At 39.7% G+C, this 20,431-nt stretch overlaps 2 protein-coding genes across 2 annotated transcripts in view; one reads left to right on the top strand and one right to left on the bottom strand.

Moving 5' to 3' along the window:
• FAM162A (family with sequence similarity 162 member A) overlaps nt 1–16,935 on the top strand; it is a 38,056-nt gene extending 21,121 nt beyond the window's left edge. Inside the window, exons 2-5 of the mRNA XM_061193161.1 lie at nt 6,626–6,748; nt 9,204–9,312; nt 12,859–12,967; nt 15,692–16,935. Of these exons, the coding sequence (XP_061049144.1) occupies nt 6,626–6,748; nt 9,204–9,312; nt 12,859–12,967; nt 15,692–15,784 (434 nt within the window). The 3' untranslated portion in view covers nt 15,785–16,935. The remainder of the gene's footprint in view (nt 1–6,625; nt 6,749–9,203; nt 9,313–12,858; nt 12,968–15,691) is intronic.
• A 1,736-nt stretch (nt 16,936–18,671) lies between these two features.
• Nucleotides 18,672–20,317, bottom strand: WDR5B (WD repeat domain 5B). The gene is made up of 2 exons (XM_061193162.1): nt 20,252–20,317; nt 18,672–19,800 (listed from the first exon to the last, which is right to left on the bottom strand). Exon 2 carries the CDS (start codon nt 19,725–19,727, stop codon nt 18,735–18,737), a length of 993 nt encoding a protein of 330 aa, XP_061049145.1. The 5' UTR covers nt 19,728–19,800; nt 20,252–20,317; the 3' UTR covers nt 18,672–18,734.
• Between the last annotated feature and the right edge of the window lie 114 nt (nt 20,318–20,431).

Consider the following 20,431-nt stretch of genomic DNA (forward strand, 5'->3'; position numbering starts at 1 on the left):
TCTGTTCATATTTTCTATTTCTTCCTGGTTTAGTCTTAGGAGACTGTACCTTTCTAAGAATTTGTCCATTTCTTCTAGGTTGTCCATTTTATTGGCATATAGTTGCTTGTAGTAGTCTCTTATGATCCTTTGTATTTCTGTGGATTCAGTTGTAACTTCTCCTTTTTCATTTCTAATTTTATTAATTTAAGCCCTCTCCTTTTTTTTTTCTTGATGAGTCTGGCTAAAGGTTTATCAATTTTGTTTATCTTTTCAAAGAATCAGCTTTTAGTTTCATTGATCTTTGCTGTTGTTTTTTTGGTTCTATTTCATTTGTTTCTGCTCTGATCTTTATGATTTCTTTCTTTCTACTAACTTTGGGCTTTGTTTGGTCTTCTTTCTGTAGTTGCTTTAGGTGTAAGGTTAGGCTGTTTATTTGAGATTTTTCTTGTTTCCTGAGGAAAGCTTATATTGCTATAAACTTCCCTCTTAGAACTGCTTTTGCTGAATCCCATAGGTTTTGAATTGTTGTGTTTTCATTTTCATTTGTCTCTAGGTATTTTTTTGATTTCCTCTTTGATTTCTTCAGTGATCCATTGGTTGTTTAGTAGCATATTGTTTAGCCTTCATGTGTTTGTGTTTTTTGTAGTTTTTTTCTTGTAGTTGATTTCTAGTCTCATAGTGTTGTGGTCGGAAAAGATGCTTGATATGATTTCAATTTTCTTAAATTTACTGAGGCTTGCATTGTGGCCCAACATGTGATCTATCCTGGAGAATGTTTCATGTCCACTTGAGAAGAGTATGTATTCTGCTAGTTTCAGATGGAATGCTCTATATGTAACAAGTAATTCCATTTGGTCTAATGTGTCATTTAAGATCTGTGTTTCCTTATTGATTTTCTGTCTGGATGATCTGTCCAGTGATGTAAGTGGGGCGTTAAAGTCCCTTACTGTTATTGTGTTACTGTTGATTTCTCCTTTTATATCTGTTAATATTCTCCTTGTATATTGAGGTACTTCTATGTTGTGTGCATGTATATTTACAATTGTTATATCTTCTTCTTGGATTGATCCCTTGATTATTATATAGTGTCCTTCTTTGTCTCTTGTAACAGTCTTTATTTTAAAGTCTATTTTGTCTGATATGAATATTGCTACTCCAGCTTTCTTTTGATTTCCATTTGCATGGAGTACCTTTTTCCATCCCCTCACTTTCAGTCTGTATGTGTCCCTAGATCTGAAGTGGGTCTCTTGTAGACAGCATATATACAGATCTTGTTTTTGTATCCATTCAGCCAGTCTATGTCTTTTGTTTGGATCATTTAATTTGTTTACATTTAAGATAATTGTCAACATATATGTTCTTATTGCCATTTTGTTAATTGTTTTGGGTTTGTTTTTATAGGTGTTTTCTCTTCCCTTTTTCTTTTGTTCTGTTCTCTAGTGATTTGATGACTAACGTTAGTGTTGTGTTTGGATTCCTTTTCTTTTTTGTGTGTGTATCTATTGTAGATTTTCAGTTTGCAGTTACCATGAGGTTTTGATGTAGCAGTCTCTCTCTCTCTCCCTCTCTCCCTCTCTGCCCCCCTCTATCTCTCTATCTCTCTCTATATATATATACAGATATATATATAATATATATATATACACACACACACCCATATATATATATATATGATTGTTTTAAGTTGCTGGTCTCTGAATTTCAAATGCATTTCCAATACCCTGCATTTTTTATACTCTCCTCTTCTATAGATTGCTGGTTTTGATATCATATTTGTGTGTGGATGATTTCCTACCTTTACTGTATGTTTACCTCTACTGGTGAGCTTTCCCATTGGTAATTTTCTTGCTTCTAGATGTGAGCTTTTCTGCTGAGAAGTTCCTTTAGCATTTGTCATAAAGCTGGTCTGGTGGTGCTGAATTCTCTTAGATTTTGCTTGTCTGTAAAGCTTTTGATTTCTCTATCAAATCTGAATGAGAGCCTTGATAGGTAGAGTATTCTTGGTTGTAGGTTTTTCCCCTTTCATCACTTTAAATATATCATCACTCCCTTCTGGCCTGCAGAGTTTCTGCTGAAAAATCAGTTGATAACCTTACAGGAGTTCCCTTATATATTATTTGTTGCCTTTCCCTTGTTGCTTTTAATATTTTCTCTTTGTCTTTAATTTTTGTCAGTTTGCTTACTATGTTTCTCAGCATGTTCCTCCTTGGGTTTAATCCTGTATGGGATTCTCTGCACTTACTGGACTTCGATGACTGTTTCCTTTCCCATGTTAGGGAATTTTTCAGCTATTATCTCTTCAAATATTTTCTCAGGCCCTTTCTGTCTCTCTTTTTCTTGGACTCCTATAATGCAAATGTTGGTGCGTTAAATGTTGTCCCAGAGGTCTCTTAAACTGTCCTCATTTCTTTTCATTGTTTTTTTCTTTATTCTGTTCGGCAGCAGTGATTTCCACCTTTCAGTCTTCCAGCTCACTTATCCGTTCTTCTGCCTCATTTATTCTGCTATTGATTTCTTTTAGTGTATTTTTCATTTCAGTTATTGTATTGTTCATCTCTGTTTGTTCTTTGTATCTTCTAGCCCTTTGTTAAACATCTCTTGTATCTTCTCAGTCTGTGCCTCCATTCTTTTTCTGAGATCTTGGATCATCTTTGATATCATTACTCTGAATTCTTTTTCTGGAAGGTTGCCTATCTCCACTTCATTTCGTTGTTTTTCTGGGGTTTTATCTTGTTCCTTCATCTGGAATATATTCCTCTATTGTCTCATTTTGTCTAACTTTCTGTGATTGCGGTTTCCGTTCCACAGGCTGCAGGGTTGTACTTCCTCTTGCTTCTGGTGTCTGCCCCTGGTGGGTGAGGCTGGTCTAAGAGGCTTGTGCAGGCTTCCTGGTGGGAGGGACTGATGCCTGCCTACTGGTGGGTGGAGCTGAGTCTTGTCCCTTGTTGGGCAGGCCTGTGTCAAGAGGTGTGTTTAGAGGTGGCCATGGGCTCAGGAAGATTTTAGGCAGCCTCTCTACCAATGGGTGGGGCTGTGTTCCCACCCTGTTAGTTGTTTGGCCCAAGGCATCCCAGCACTTGCACCTACAGACTGTTGGGTTGGGCCAGGTCTTGTTGTCTAAATGGTGGCCTCCAGGAGAGCTCACACCAATCAGTACTCCCTGGTATCTCTGCCACCAGTGTCCTTATCCCCACAGTAAGCCACAGCTGCCCCCCACCTCCACAGGAGACCCTCCAAGACCAGCAGGTAGGTCTGGACCAGGGTCCTATGAAGTTACTGCCTTTTCCTGGGTCCTGGTGTGCACGAGACCTGTGTGCATCCTCTAAGAGTGACATTTCTGTTTCCCCCAGTCCTGTGGAGTTCCTGCGATCAAGCCCTGTTGGCCTTCAAAGCCAAATGCTCTAGGGGCTCCTCCTCCCGATGCCAGACCCCCAGGCTGGGGAGCCTGGCCTGGGGCTCAGAACTCTCACTCCTGTGGGAGAACCTCTGCGTTATAATTATTTTCCAGTTTGTGGGTAACCCACCTGGTGGGTATGGGATATGATTGTATCGCAAATGCATTCCTCCTACCATCTTGTGGAGCTTCTTCTTTGTCTTTGGATGTAGAATATCTTTTTTGGTAGTTTCCAGTCTTTTTTGTCAAGGGTTGTTCAGCAGTTATTTGTGATTTTAGTGTTTTCGTGAGAGGAGGTAAGCTCAACTCCTTCTACTCTGCCGCCATGTCTCCAATCCTCCTTTACTTTCAAACTGAGAGTTGTGGTGGATGAGCTTTTTGCCTTCCGCAGATGGTTGAAGCTTACAATTTTTGTTTTTGGAAACCCTACCACCTCCTTATTTCTATTATTATTTTTGCAAGAAAAGTATAAAGAGAGTTGGAGTGGAGGTGAGATTTGTGATCGAGAAAGCCCTGGACTCCCTTGTCCATCTTTCACCTCTTTCTCTCTGATTGGTTCCTGTCCAGCAGCAGATTGAAGCAGGAGGTGATTCTGAATTTTACACTTTAAAAGGATGAATTTTTGATGTGGAATTATGTATCAATAAGTGTTGTTTTAAACATCTTTAGACATATACAAACATATGCCTATGAGAAGTCCACAGTGATATCTTTTAGATTGCTATGTTTAAAAGTTTTCTTAACAGCAAGAGAAAAAAAAAGCAAGGAAATTATGTTTCTCACCAACTATGGGAGATCCAGTGCTATAATCACATTTTACTCCTCGTCCCTCTCTTGCCTCTCCTTATTGCTTCAAACTCTGAAGCTACAACGACACTCAATTAGGAGTTTGGAATTTCAAAGGTACACACTGTTTGTCCACTAACAAATAGATTTTTAAAACTGCTTGAATTCTCCTGTGATGTTTTAAGCACAAAGCTGTGAGGGCACACTCTTGTCGCATTAAAGGCAAGTCTTGGGCATGTTTTTCTTTGTCACCCAGAGCATCATGGAGGGCCAGGACCCTGGTCAGATTTATCATTGGTGCCTTTCCAGCTTTCTGTTCTGTTTCATTCTACTGCAGTGCTCCCTTTCTTCCATGTCCTAGGACCCTAGGGCTCTTTTGTGATCTTCTGACTGAATCCTATACCAGCCCTGCTCTCTCTTATACCATGACACCCCCATACTCAGAATTATCCTGTTTTACCCTCATCAGAACTGTTTATGGCTGTCTCTGCTTTGAATTCTGATTAATTATTGACTGATTAAAAATGTTCATGCTAACGCTGAAGGTGAAAATTTCTAAGTTCTTAAGCAGGCATTCGTTTTGAGAAGGAATGTGTTTCTTAGGTTTGTTCACTGAAAAGGTCTGGAAACAGTGACAAACTCAGTAACAATGAACCTCCCTCAGGCATCTCTAAGAACATTTTCTACTTAAAGGAACCAGAGCACTTTGGAGGAATGTCTGATTCCAAATCTGGGGCAGGAAGCATTTAAAATGAGTACAGAACATGTTAGAAAGTAAGGCAGCTATAAATGATTACTGGGCGCATGTTGAAAGGACCCAGGAGCCAATTAGAAAGGTCCCCAGTGACTAAAGATAGGAACATCTGGGCATTAAAAAGAAAAATAACTGGAATGGACTGGAGCACATCACATGTGTTAAATGCAAGAGTTCCTTATGTTACTTTTAAACAAAAGGTTACCTGTGGAGGTTGCAAGGAAACCAATTCATTAATTTGAAAACTGGCAAATAAAGGGAAAGAATCAAGCATTTATTCTACATTTCTTATATGACTTTTACCTCAGGATAACCAAATAGGTAAAGTAGAAAAAAATACTACCATCTTGCAACCCCTAATGAAACAGTCACCAATGTCTGTTTAAAACATTAGATGAAAGGTTGATGGAGAACTTTATAAGGATGAGTCACACTGATAGTATCTACTGCTCAATCTTAATATCACAAAAAGACAAAATCGATGTATACCTTAGGATGTCATACGGTAGGGTGTACACAGTACCACCTATGACATTTTCTTGCTAAAAATTCTAACCTGAGTCTGATGAAACCTCAAAAATCTGTTTACAAGAAATAGGGGAATTAGAAGAATATGTTAAATAACACCATGGGGAGGCAATCAGCAAAACCTAAAGCAAGGGAAATTCGAACTAATGATCTAGTTTCTTCAACAAATAAATGACAAGAAAAAAAGGACAGAGAGACCTATACAGCATGCATCAGCTGTATTCAGTGTGTGCACCTATTTAGAATAAATCCACTGTAAAAAAAATTGTAAGTCCATTGGAGAAACTGAATCATAATGTCATTTGATCATAATGTGCTGATATCAAAGGAATATTTTTTAGTTATGTTAATGGTATTCTGGATATGATTTTGAAAAGTTATTATTGTTTTGAGATAAATACTGAAGTGTTTATCGATGAACTAATAGGTTGTTGGGGATTTGCTTTAAAATAATCCGGTTGGTGGGAGGGAGTGGGTGGGATTCAGATGACACAATATTGGCCATGTATTGATAACTGCTGAAACTGGGTGGTGAATACATAGTGATTTGTAATACTATTCTCTATAGGTGCTTAGAATTTAGACTTTAAAAATTAACTGCATACATATACTGTATATGATAACATAGTTTTATACATTTGTATGTATATAAATATATATATAGTTTTAAAATTATACATAAATTGTGACTGTATCTAAAGTTGATTTCTAATTGGAGAATTATGTCTTGGAAAAAACAAGGCTTTCTAAAGAGCCCCTTGCTGGCCATTGCAGCCCTCTACCCAGAGTTTATCAGAACAGTATTGGCAACTTGGCATCTTGTTTTAGCACTTCTGGGAGGTTGCTGATCTTTACCTCAATGGCCAAGGGTCATAATCCATAATATTCCTACCAGAATCATTATTGTTATGATAAGACACATGTGAGAACTGCTTTTATAAAACTTACAGCTGATAAAATGTTTATGTTGTAAATTCGTAATTTCCTAGTCAGCAAAACATGCATATTTTAAGATAGCACTAAGCATAGCACCTTAAATATAGTACATGTATCTTACATATAGAGTAGGATATTCATTTTTAAGTGAGTTAATCTTTATAAATGAAATTGTATCTTGAAGGTATTTCTTATTTTGAGACATCAGATTTCCTTTCTCTGAAACATTTTTCTCTCTTTTCTAGGAAGTTATTTTAGGTTCTATGAAAGAGATGCTTTCTCATCTTTAAGGCTTACCAGAAACTCTGATTTGAAGAGAATAAATGGATTTTGCAACAAACCCCAGGAAAGTCCAAAGCCTCCAACCCGTAAGTTTTTATTAGTCTTTCCAGTTATGGACTAGGCAGCTCCCAAAGACTAGAATAACTTGGAATCAAAAGAACCTAAAAGAGAGGTGGTCACAGGGGTCCCTGTATCATACCCTATCATGTAGTTCAGGCCTCCCAAATTGTGCTTATATTAGCTGTGCTTACGTGTGGCAGTGATTTCTTCATTTTTCTCGTTTGTCATTTTCATCTCTTGCCTCAGGGATTTGACTGGAGCTTTTTATAGGACGATAGATGCACCAAAGTAAATAGTGGTCTAGAAATCATCTTTTAAGGAACCTCAAAGATGAACCAAATCAAAAAATGATGTTTTGGGTAAAATATAATTAGGACTATGCACTGGCTTGTACATTGACTTCAGACATGTTTAGTCCGATCCCTAACTCCAAACCCTGTCATTGTCACCACTGTGGAAGAAGGAGCATAATATATAAACTGTAGGGTCCCAGGAACTATTTGCTTGTTGCTTCTTCATGGCAGTGCACTAGGGCCAGGCAGGTATTGGTGAGTGGAAAAGAATTATTCTCAAAGAATATTTATCAGGAGCTTCAGAATGTTTATACCCTTTGACCTGGTATTTCACTTCTGGGAATCTATCCTAAGGATTAATCCCTATATGCGGAAAAAGCTTTGAATGTAAAGATGTTCCCATTTATATTTATATATATATATATATATATATATATATATGGAAAATGAGAAATTAGTCTAAATGTTAAGTAATCTGGGAATGATTAATTATATATGTTAGATCTACTTGATGAGGTTGTGCAGCTGTTGGAAATGGGGCTTATAAATACCGCATACTGGCATGGAAAGTGTTTGTCATCATGTTAATGAACAAAGCAGGATACAAAATTTTATATTGTGCATAAGCACAAGCATGGTACATATAGAAATTACATATAGGTACATATGTATGGGGATAAGACTTAGGAAACACACCAAAATAAAAATATAGTGATCATGCTATGACAGGAGAATTAGGGGTGGTTTTTATATTTTTCTTTTTTCACATCTATACTTTCTGAATTGTCTTTAATGAGTATATAGTACATAAAATGGAAAAAAAAACAAAACAAAACTCTAGAGAAAGTTGTGCCAAGCGCAGGAATGGTTAAAAGATAAAATCACAGCAGTTCTATTTCTGTACTTCTAAACCTCTTTTCTTGACTTTGGTTCTTTATGGATTTTTTTCCAAGTGACCTTCCTGTTCCTTTTGCTGTTGCCTTCTGGTTAAGTGAAAGGTGCAGCTTAAGCAAAGGTGATGTGTATGTAGTCAAGGAGATGGTCTGTCTGCAAGAGAGATGTAGGCATTATACGGAAGTTGGATGAGATTATCTCCAAGGTCCTTTCCAACCCTGACATTCTGTGATTCCCTAGCTTTTTCTGCTCCTTGTCTTCAGTGACTTCCCCTTCCTTTGAAAGGCTCTCTTATAGTCTATGGTTCTACCTTTCTTGTTCATTTTCATCTTGGCTGCTCCGTTTTCCTCTGCTGCCTCTTTCCCCTGTCTCCTTTCTGGGTCATGCCCCAAGGCTCAGCCCCTGGTCTTCTGTGTTTCTCTGTCATCCTCACTGGCTCTCCCTTTGCACCAGTGGTTATCTCCACTCCCAACTTATTAATGAAACCTACTCAGATGGCATGAATTTAGAGTCAGTAGATCTAAAATGGCATTCATGCTTTTTCCTCTCCTGACTGGTTCTTTTCACAATCTCCTTATTTTGGTTAACAATACTGTTATTGTCTTACTCATCCAAGTTTGAGATTCTTCATGAATCCTTCTTTGTCTTCATCTCCAAATTCTTTCAGTCATCATCAGATTGACTTTATTGTCTCTCTTCCTGCTGTTATAACTCTAGTTCAGACTATATCACCTCACCCTTGTATTGTAATACCTTGTATTATAATCTTCTGTTTGGACTTGTTACCCACTCTGTCCTATCCTTTTGCTTTCCATCCACTGTGCAGATTAAATTTTCTAAAATGTTAACTTCTTCCTTGCTTCAAAGTGTACAGTAGTTCTTGAATCAGGTCTAAAAAGCTTAGCCTGCCATTCAGGTTCTTTTATAATCTGATTTTACCTTACAGACTTTTTTTAAATTCTACTGAAGTCAAACAGGCTCCTCACTGTTCTCTTTTTAGTTCATCCTTCTCAACTTTATAACTTTGTTCATGGTGTTCTTTCAGCTTTCAATGGCTATGGTTTATATTGGGAAATAATGCTTTTATTTTACTTCAGTCCTCACAGAATTTTTGAATCTCATTTAAGAAATGAGCAACCTAAGAAATTCCATCCAAACAAAGCTCTAATTAGCTTGAGATTTCTCAATGATTCTGTTTAGCGAATAGCTAAAAAGCACAAATGGCATTTTTCTGTTGCTAAATTTGAGAGTCAGTCTCATATAAGTAAGATATCTTCTCTTGTTTTTCTCATAGACACTTATGGCCACAGAGTGCCATTGCATAAGCCTACGGATTGGGAGAAGAAGATCCTAATATGGTCAGGTCGCTTCAAAAAGGAAGATGAAATCCCAGAGACTGTCTCGTGAGTGCTGAATTTAGGGTTGTAAGCAGCTTTTATTTTTCAGTAGTCTATTTTAAAGGAAAAGCAGTTTTTCTGAGTCTGACTACTTAAAACCTTTCAACCAAATTTTAAAACAGTTTCCACTTCTCTAAATGTTTCCTCTTTGGCAAGTACCTGGAATAATAACAGTGCTGGAAAATCTGTGTGTTATCATTGATACCTTATGTAGTGTCTAGTGAAGAGCTGTTAGATACTCTGAAGTCAGCTGACTTGATTTCCTCTCCTAGCTACAGAAAGTGACTAAATTAGTTTTTCTTTCTTACATTTCATTGTTAGGGTATAGAAATGCAACAGATTTCTGCATATTAATTTTGTATCCTGCAACTTTACTGAGTTCACTGATGAGCTCTAGTAGTTTTCTGGTGGCATCTTTAGGATTTTCTGTGTATAGTTATCATGTCATCTGCAAACAGTGACAGTTTTACTTCTTCCTTTACAATTTGGATTCCTTTTATTTCTTTTTCTTCTCTCATTGCTTTGGCTAGGACTTCTAAAACTATGTTGAATAAAAGTGGCAAGAGTAGGCATTCTTATCTTGTTCCTGATCTTAGAGGGAATGCTTTCAGCTTTTCACTGTTGAGTATGATGTTAGCTGTGGGTTTTTCATATATTGCCTTTATTATTTTGAGGTATGTTCCCTTTATGCCCAGTTTCTGGAGAGTTTTTATCATAAACTGATATTAAATATTTTAATTAATTAATTTATTTATTTTTGGCTGCGTTGGGTCTTCGTTGCTGTGCGCGGGCTTTCTCTAGCTGCGGCGAGCAGGGGCTACTCTTCATTGCGGTGCACGGGCTTCTCATTGCAGTGGCTTCTCTTGTTGTGGAGCACAGGCTCTAGGCACGTGGGCTTCAGTAGTTGTGGTATGTGGGCTCAGTAATTGTGGCTCGCGGGCTCTAGAGCGCAGGCTCAGTAGTTGTGGCACATAGGCTTAGTTGCTCCGTGGCATGTGGGATCTTCCCGGACCAGGGCTCGAACCCATGTCCCCTGCATTGGCAGGCGGATTCTTAACCACTGTGCCACCAGGGAAGTCCCACTACTTTCATTTGTCTTTCTGTCTGCTGTTCTGTTTGGGTGATCTCCATTATTCTATCTTCCAGATCACTTATTCGTTCTTCTGCATTATTTAGTTTGCTCTTTATTTTTTTTTTTTTTTCCCCCCACACACACACACACACTGTATTTTATTTTTACAAGAGATAGACTGACACCAAGCATTGTACATGGATGACCACAACAAAAGCAACAATGATTGCAATTACCAAACATGAAACACACTCATACTATGTCATAATATTGACATTCAGTCCAGTAATCCTCCACTGTAACAGCTCCTTTACTTTGCAGTGAAAATTGATTTGTATATTCTTTGCCTCTGAGTCCTTGTGGGATTTTTTCTTTTTTTAAATTCAAACAGAAAGTCACAAAAATTATACTCATCCTCATCAGTTCACTCAGTCCCATGTAATTAATTTTTTTTTTTCATCTTGATCTTTTGTTAGCACTTTTATGAGCTCATCAGTTTTTCATTAGAGTTCTGAAAATGCTTATTCATTCAGTTCAGCAGTACAGTCAGGTACCAGAAACCTGTAAGGTTTGCTCTTTATTGACTTTAGCCTGGTTTCACCTCGGCAATTGAGTTGTCTTATTTTGATTGGCTCCTCTTTATACTTTCTAGGTCCTTGTTACAGTGATCTGCATTTCTAGTGATTGCCTTTCTTAATTCCTCCAGCATTTTTATTACCTCACTTTTGAACTCGGGTTGTTAGACTGGAGAGGTCTGTTTCTTCAGTCTAGAGACACAAACCAACTTGTTTGTTCTTTCAGGAGATTTCTCTTGATCTTTTAATTGGGAGTGGTTCCTATGTTTTTTCATTTTACTTATATTTCTCTGACTCTATGAATTTAAGGGAAACAGTTATCTACTGTGGTCTTGAAGGGCTATTTTTATGTGGGAATGACCCTGTGTAGCCTGTGTGAGTCCAATATTTTTGGTGTGAGGGCTGTTTTTGGTATGGATGTCTGCCACATCTTTCCTCAATGTGTGTTGGCTGTTATCTCCTTCATAGTGGTGTGATTTGTGTTGTGGTAAGCAGAGCCTGCACTGGATCTTGTGTTGAGTGGGGCCTTCTCTTTGCTCTGTGGTTGTCACAGCCCTGTCATGGGCAGGGTCTACTCCCCAGTTGTTGGAAGAGAAGCCCCCAGATCCGGTTCGAAGCTGTGATGTGAGGTAGGCAGGAGTGGAGTGCTCCGGCTGGGAAAGGAGCTGCTATGTATTCCCCCCCAGGAGCTGACTACCCAGACATGTGCTCTGTGACGTCGCCTGCCACCCACTGTGCAGGCTCACAATGTACACTGTTGTTGGCGTGGCCCTCAGCCCCGCCTCTGCTGTGGAGACGCCGGTATCAGCTCTGATTTCAGCCCCACTTCTGTGTGTGTGCACCCACAAAGCCTGTTGCTGCTGGCACAAGACCCGTCTCAGCTACAGGAGAGCCAGTAATCAGCTCGGATTATCCCCAGGCACTGCCACAGGCATAAATTCGCTGAAGTTGCACACCCGCAGGGAATCGCCTCAGATTTCAGCCCTGCCTCTGTATGCGGGCAACCACCCAGCACTTGCACACTCCCAGAACTCATAGCGGCTGAGCCACACCCACTGTGAGCTCACCAAGAGTGAGGCTGCTGTGGCAACTCCCTGCCTCTACCTTAGCGTGCTGACAGTGGGGCTCCGGTGACGGGCATGGGCTCTGTCCTCCACACACTTCCAGTTGCAGCCTGGACTACACTTGAGGCCCTTCGGGCTGCCTCCATATAGCCAAACTGAGTCTTCTCCCCGGGTTTGTCTGCTGAAGCCCAAGTTTCAGCCCTGAGCTGCTGCACACACACCAGGAGGTGCGCGTCTTGGGCTGGGAAGTGCAGCAAGGTGGCCAGGGCCACCTGTGCTGGTCTCTCTCTGTCCTGCCTACTGTAAGCCAGCTGCTTCACTCTCCTCTGAGCCTCTGAGGCTTACTGTCTGTCCCAGTGGACCTACCAGTCAGCTAAGGGGCCTCCCGGTGTGAGGGACCTTTTCCCCTTTCACAGCTCCCTCCCAAGGGTGCAGGTCCTGTCCCAATTCCTTTTTTTTTTTCTTTCTTTTGTCCTACCCAGTTATTTGGTGATCTTTCTTGCAGCTTTAGTTGTATGAGGTCTTCTGCCAGTGTTCGGTGGGTATTCTGTGAGAATTGTTCCAAATGTAGATGTATTTTTGATGTCTTTATGGGAGGTGAGTTCTGTAATACATCCTTCTATCTTCATCTACACCCCCTTATTGTGTTTCATATACAAAGTGAATTGTGAAAATGCTCCATCCTCCCCAAAGTCCTATATGATCTCTAGGCCCCATCTCCTTTTTTATATGTATAGGCACTACTCTACTCCTGATTTGTGAGACACAGAGATTTATATCCTTCTGACAACTTCAGGAAGGGAAATTTTAACTTTCTCTCATGATCCCATTGTATTACTAGGTTTGAGTTGCTCGATGCTGCAAAGAACAAGGTCCGGGTGAAGATCAGCTATGTAATGATTGCCTTGACAGTGGCAGGATGCATCTTGATGGTTATTGAGGGCAAGAAGGTGAGAGTGGACTTCCCGTCTATCTTTGTGTATTTTCCACAAAAAAACCTAGAGGAAGTCAGGGGTTGACCCTTGTATTTATTCTCTGTGATGAGGAGGCTACTTCCTACATGAGAAATGATAAGAAACAAAATAAAACATAGTAGGAACAAACCTGAGATATGATGCCTGGAGAGAAATAGCAAATCCTAACTTTGGCAAGGTGAAGGACTAAATTAGTTTTGGTTAAGTAAAAAAAGTGTTGAGTTATCACAGATGTCGTAAGTAATGTAAAACAAGAAGTATGACACTGGCATACTTGCTGATAACTCCTTGCATGTCTGTAAAGCACTCTCATTTTTTACTGATCCTCACTCTGTTCTTGGTGAGTGTTCTTATCACTGTTCTTTACTTGATGTTCAAACGGGGCCATATATCTAAGCTGCTAAGTGGTACCTAGGAATTCAGGTCCAGAAATCCAGTCATTATTAACAGCTATGTTACTGTCTTCCAAGTACCTTGCTGTTATCTTATTTAAACCTCACAACAACACTGCAAGATAGATAATATTATTAGGACCTCATTTATAGATGAGGAAACATAGCTTAGAAAGCTTTAGTAACTTACCCAAGTTCACACACATCTCCCTAATGGCAGAGGCACAGTTTGAACCTAGACCTGTCTAATGGAGGTGATGGTGAAAGTGCTCCCACTTATTGATTGCTCATTATGTAACAGGTATTGTTAAACTTATTTAATGACCACAATAATTCTAAGACCCTAAGAGGCAGGTTCTCTTATTATCCATATTTTGTAAAAGAGGAACCTGAAGCTTAAAGATGTTAAATAATTTTCCCAATGTCACATAGCTAATAAGTGGCAAGACAAAAATGTGGAGCCAAGTTTGCCAGTTACCAAACTGCATACTATACTATCTTGTGATTAAAATAGTTATTTTTATATGCAGCAGTACTGGCCAAGGCGTTATTTTAACACCATGTCTAATTCTATATATCACAGCTTCCATGTGGAAAGAGATGTCTCGTATCTATTGTCAGATATTTAAAGGGTTCTTCTGCAAACCCAGTGGTAACTGACTTCCTTATCCCCAGTGAGTCCAGAGTAAAAGAAATGAACTTGTGGCTCTCTTTAGAGTCTTGGAATAGAAGATACTGACCATTTAGGCTGATGTTATGGGAGCATGAAGGGCAAGTGTGGAGGCCTGAGTGAAGTTCTCTTGACAACTCTGTTCCTGCCCCACTTCAGTATTTTTTCTGTCTCCCTCTTTGACTTTTCATGCTTAGCTCTCAGACTGAACCTGCAGAAGCATGTAGATGGGACATAGGGCTTTCTACAATTCTGAGAAATCTGCATTGCTTTTGTCTACTTGATTATACTAGCTGAGTTTATTTATTTATTTATTAATAAATTTGTTTATTTATTTTCGGCTGCATTGGGTCTTCGTTGCTGTGCACGGGCTTTCTCTAGTTGTGGAGAGCGGGGGCTACTCTTCGTGTGGTACGTGGGCTTCTCATTGCGGTGGCTTCTCTTGTTGCAGAGCACGGGCTCTAGGCGTACGGGCTTCAGTAGTTGTGGCTCGTGGGCTCTAGAGCGCAGACTCAGTAGTTGTGGCACATGGGCTTAGTTGCTCCGTGGCATGTGAGATCTTCCCAGACAAGGGCTCGAACCCATGTCCCCTGCATTGGCAGGCGGATTCTTAACCACTGTGCCACCAGGGAAGTCCTACTAGCTGAGTTTAAATACTCCAGAAACAAATCACTCCTGAGGTCTTCCCTAGCCTCATCCAAGGGTATACACTGTATACTTTAAAGAGTTCCTCTCCTGTTCTATACCATAAAATTTTATTATTTCTCTTTTAGGGAACTATCTGTTTCTAAAAAGTTGGTAAATGCTACTGGAATGAAGAACTTTTGAACTTAATGTGATTTAGAAGACAGAAATTAGCCATTGTGTTTTGTCCTCTCCATCAACTTACCAGTCCGATTCTCCTCCCCTCCCCATACTTAATTCTTTACATGTGAAATCACACAGATAGAAGAAAATACCACCTTATAGGGTGCTGTCTTCACTCATTTGGTATAAAAAATTTGAGACTGGTCTGTTTATGTAAGCTTCAAAGAGGTGTAACAAGTCACAGGGAGGGAAATAGGGGAAGAGGATGGTTGTCTCTCCTCCACTCCTGTTTGCTCTCAAAGGATGGAAAAGCAGGGTAGACACTGCTGGGAGTCATCAGTGGTAGTATTTGGTGAAGTCTGGGATTCCCAAAGCTGAATGTTTTTGAGACAAGAGGAGTAAGGAACTAGAAAGGTGTGAAAATATACAAATGAGTTGGGGAAGGAGAAATGGTAGCAACAAAGAAAAGTGAGAGGAGGGAAAAAAGGGATAGAAATGGACACAAGAAGGTATTTAATACTAAAGAGAGGAAAAGAGAAAGACAAGGGAATATATTATAAAGGGAGAAGAGAGGCTGAAGATTTAAAGAAAGGAGGCCAGAAAGCAAGAGAAGGTAGAGGTGTGGCATTTCTCTTGTGCTTGAGTGGGTGAGCTGCTGTCCTAGGAAGGATCGGAGGAGGCAGAAGGCGCATGGAGGGGCTGCTGTGCCCGGAGCCCGGCAGCCAACCCTTCCATGCCTGTACTTCCCGCGTCAGCCTGCTGGCGTCAGTGCAGTGACATCCTCCCCAAACCAGCACAAATAATCACTTGTTCAAATTGGTTTCACTTTAGGCTGCCAAAAGACATGAGTCTTTAACAAGCCTGAACCTAGAAAAGAAAGCTCGTCTGAGAGAAGAAGCTGCTGTGAAGGCCAAAACGGAGTAGCAGAGATATCCATGTTGGCTGGATTTTGAAAATCTAGAAACAATGTTGCAGTAACAGGCCTTATTAAAATGAATGTGGTATGAGTTCCCTAATTCTGCTCTAGAGCTACAAATAAATTTTCTTAAATGACTTTGTCTATATTTTACGGCTTTGATCCAGGTTAAATGCAGCCTCAGCTTTTTTTGAGAAAATGAAAGAATGAAAAGTGAGACAACTTACTTGAACTTTAATATGAACTCTTCTTTATAGAGTCAGGTCCCGTATCTTACTTTAATTCCCATTACCAAAGTGACATCTCCCCAGAAGCCAAATGGTTTCTAGTTCTGCATTTCTCTCTCTTCTGTGTCCTCATTTCTGAAGAGATAAGGAGGGCCAGCTGAGTACACTGCCCAGGTGCACATTGGAGCGCTAACCTTCCCAAATGCCCTGGTGTTTCTCAAGAGCCCTGGGAAGCAGCGAGACCACACTATGCCTTTGTCAGGCGTGCTGGTAGACAGAGGATTTTAGGAGAACAGTCTTTGAAAAAGTCCCGGCAAGGTGATGATGGAGGTCTGGCCACAAGTTTCTGAGGATTTTGAAATCCCAGCGCCATGGAGTTGCTTGGGGCCAGCACAGTCACCTCTTCTGCTCCATGGCTTACAATTCCCAACTGGTCCTTTTCCTTCTGCCTTTACACTAAATTTCTCAGTTATGAAAATCTATCAAGTGCATTTTCTTATTAAATTAGTGTTGAAAAATAAGCATTTGCATCTGGTATGTATCTTATTTACAGTTCGACGAGGGTGCCAGGTTGTCTCACACTTAGGTATGGATGCTGGTTTCTATTTAAGTATTTCATTTATTCTCATGTGCTTCAATAGTATTAACGGATGGCAGGTCCACATAAACATCCCAACCTGCTGGTTCTCTTCAGAGGGTTATAGCAGATTAAAAAGTAATATATGCAGCTGTTTGGGAATTTGGTTTACTAAAATACTCAGTAAAATGTAATGCACCACTCTACCTACAGCTTCATAATCTATCTAATGATGTTAATTGTGTCTGTCTATATACTTTACAGTACTTTGACCTTAGCTTCATTTTAGATATCAAGCTCTTTGATTTTTATCACTTGCAAATTTATCATCAAAAAGCATTGCTTTGTATACATTTTAGCAGATTAGTTTTTCTTGATTATTTTGGAACACTTATGTTACGTCTTATCTAAATATGGGTTTTAAATATGGGTAAAATCTAATGTACTTCTTTTTAAAAGTGTATCATCTTTCTTCATAGAACAATACCATTTTTAACGTCTAAAGAAGCATTTTAAAGTGTTGTATCTTGGAGATATATTGTAATAAAATGTATGATTAAGTCAAAGCTCAAAAATGCTACCATGCAGCAAGAATTTATATAATCATTTCTCATTTTGTATCAACTCTCCTATTCAATAACTTATAGTGACTACCTCTTTTTGGGTTAAATATAAATTTCATGACCAGTATTTAGGACCTGCCCCTATCTTATCCCACTTCTCCCAGTACCCTCACTTATTAACTTCTTAGCAGTCACTCACCTACTAGTAACTCTACTATCTTATATTGCTTACAACTTGTCAAGCAAATATTTCATGAGCACTATTAAAAGCAACAAGGACAAAACCGTCTTCTTTTGTATTCTATATAATACCTACTTTCAATTAAGTGATCATTGTACTGTTTTGCTTAATTCCTAGATTATTTTTTCATGTTTATCATGTCTCTATAGGTAAAATGGGCAGAAAACATTTTCCACTTTATATTTCCTGTAAGCCCTGTTTGAATAAAGTTAACATGTGAGGCTATGGTTAGATACTTTTAATCAACAAAAGTAATAGTATAGGGAATTGACTCCAAAAACTTATTGAAAGCAGGCAAGGAATGAAGTTGTGATGGTGGTATAATTCATTGTCATTCATCAAACATTACTTGAGTCCCTCCTATATACAAAAAGTGAGAATACAAAGATAAATCAAACATACTTGACTCCGCAGAGCTCACAGTTTACCAGACACATGGCCCATGAAACCATTACAACACAAATTGGTAAATGATATATTTTGAATTTTATAACAGAAGCTATAGCAAGAAGCAAGAAAACCGAATTTAGCTGTCAGCTGTGGCTGGAGGCAGGCAGCCAGTGATGGTTACACAAAGTGGTGATTTTCTGAACTGAGTCTGTAGCATGGGTAGGGTTAGGTCAGACCTAATGAAAGAGAGCAGCCTCATTCAGACATTGAGCTTGCCCTGAGAATCAGGAGAGGGCAGTCTGATGAGGTAGTGAGAGGTCCTTCAGTAAAATGCCTTTATAATTTTGTTCTGGTTTATTTTTACTTTTTATTTTGATAAAAACTTAAAACTTTTAGACTCTCAGAACAAACACAACCATTGCTTATTTTTCCCAATTTACAAACTTGATTCCATGGACCATTTCACGTCCCATCGTGTAGGCTATCACTTAAAGTGTGTGAGTGGCATCTGACATAAATCTCCAGTCCACCACCATCCTAGGCTTATTCTCTTAATTCATCTGATCGCCCAAACCAAATACCCTGGAGTTATTCCAGACTCCCTTGCTACCCTCATTTAATCAGTCATCCTGTCTTGTGAGCCTTACTTCTAAATTTTTGTCAAATACAGTGATCCTCTAGAATAGTCACTGAGAGGAACAGAATGAGAATCTGCTCAAGGACAGACACAAGAGATTAATAACAGACCTCAAGATTAAAGTCAGAAGCCCTGGGATCTAGACTTGCTTTTCCAACTGTGTTGCTTTGCAAATTGAGGTCTTAAAATCTTGTAATTCAAGGCAATGTTTTTAAAAAAATACAAAACCATTCCAAAATTGAGAGGAAACCATCTTTTTAAATACCTAACCTTTTTTTTTTTTTTTTGGCCAATTTGACCCTACTACTTGATTTCTAAAGGGTTTAGTAATTACTCATCCACAATTTAACTGTTTTGTCATTTCCTAATGCTGCTGATGCAATGATGTTTTCTGTAGGATGACAAGCTGCTGAGATTACGACATCTGTATGGCCTTGTAATTTCTGTACAATCTCTTTAGTCTGAAGGTTCCAAATGTAAACCAGGTTATCCTCTGAACCAGACACAATCCACTTTCCACCAGTAACTGAAAAACTGGCAAATATGCAGTATTTCTCGTTCTTGTGACCAGTATATGTCTTCAGGCATCTGCCTCTGCTATAATCCCATAGTTTAAGAGTACTGTCCAAAGTTGCAATGAGAATATATTTACCATTTGGAGAAAATTTTACAAAAGAGACAGGAGGGTTATCATCATCAACAAGTGTTTTTAAACACTGACCTGACGCAGCATCCCAGATTCGACAGACACCATCATAGCTACCTGACACTATCAAGGACCCGCTACAATTAAAGTGAACAGCAGAAACTGGGTCAGAATGAGCAGACAAAGTCTTAAGGCACTTTCCTGTTTTCACCTCCCATATTTTCATGCTCTCATCAAAAGATCCTGAAATGATGAGGTTAGATGGTGGATTGAAATTACAGCAAAAAACATAATCACTGTGCCCTGTAAGCGTTTTCAAACATTTTCCAGATCTCACATCCCAAATCTTTAGAGTTTTATCATCTGAGGCAGAAACAAGACGACCAGAATCTGATGACCAGGCAACATCTGATATTTCCAGATTGTGTCCTTTAAGTGTTTTCTCATGTTTTCCATCATAGGCGCCCCAAATTATAATTACTTTATCAGCAGAAGAACTTGCCAGCCATTCTCCATTAGGACTAAACTTAACTGATGATACTGCTTCCGTATGTCCCACCAGAGTAAATTTCAGAGCATAGTTTGGTTTTTCAGACACTCGCTTGCTCGGATTGGCTGATGAAGAGAGAGCCGACTCTGCTTTGGCACCTCCTGACTCCTTTGTAGTCATGACTCTGAAGCTCCAAGTCTGTAGGCTGGCTAGATGTCCGGTCCTGAACCAGGCAGCCAGTATTTTGGCCCTTCTGTCCAGTAAAATGAAGATAAAAAACATCGGACTCAAAAAAAAAAAAAATCAACAAACTAAAAAACGGTCTTTTAGTGACAATTTCTGGATCGTTTTTAAACTACAATATACACTGATACAGCAGCACGGCTTGGACCGCTTCAGTTTTTCCTCGCTTCTTCCCCTGTAAACAAATACTTGAGAAATACTATTAAAAGGGTCCTGTGCGCTGTCGGCAAGTAAGGTATTACTGCTGGGTATTCTGCGAATGTATAAAGCGGTCCAAAGCTGCACGCGGAGGGGTGGGGCGAGGGGGGGTGGGAATCTACAGAAAGTATTTCTCACCGCTCCTCCCCCCAGCTCTGAAATGTTTGAGACTACTGAGCACCCCTACCCGCCAGACTTTAGGTACTCTACTTGAGCATGAATGAATCACCGCTTTAAACAGATTTCAGAAGCTAAGCGAAAACCTGCGTGGGCTCGGTTCCCTGAGGTCCAGGCCTGCGGCTCACTCTCCACACCGCTGCGTAGCAAACTAACGCGGGGCAGCACAGCCGGGCGCATGCGCAGAGGGTGCCCCTTCCACCACCACTTCCGAACCGAGGTGACTTGTGGGGGAAGCCCCCTTGCGCTTGCGCAAAAGAAAGTCC

The sequence above is a fragment of the Eubalaena glacialis genome, chromosome 6 (genome assembly GCF_028564815.1).
Source record: "Eubalaena glacialis isolate mEubGla1 chromosome 6, mEubGla1.1.hap2.+ XY, whole genome shotgun sequence".
Classification (NCBI taxonomy): Eukaryota; Metazoa; Chordata; class Mammalia; order Artiodactyla; family Balaenidae; genus Eubalaena; species Eubalaena glacialis.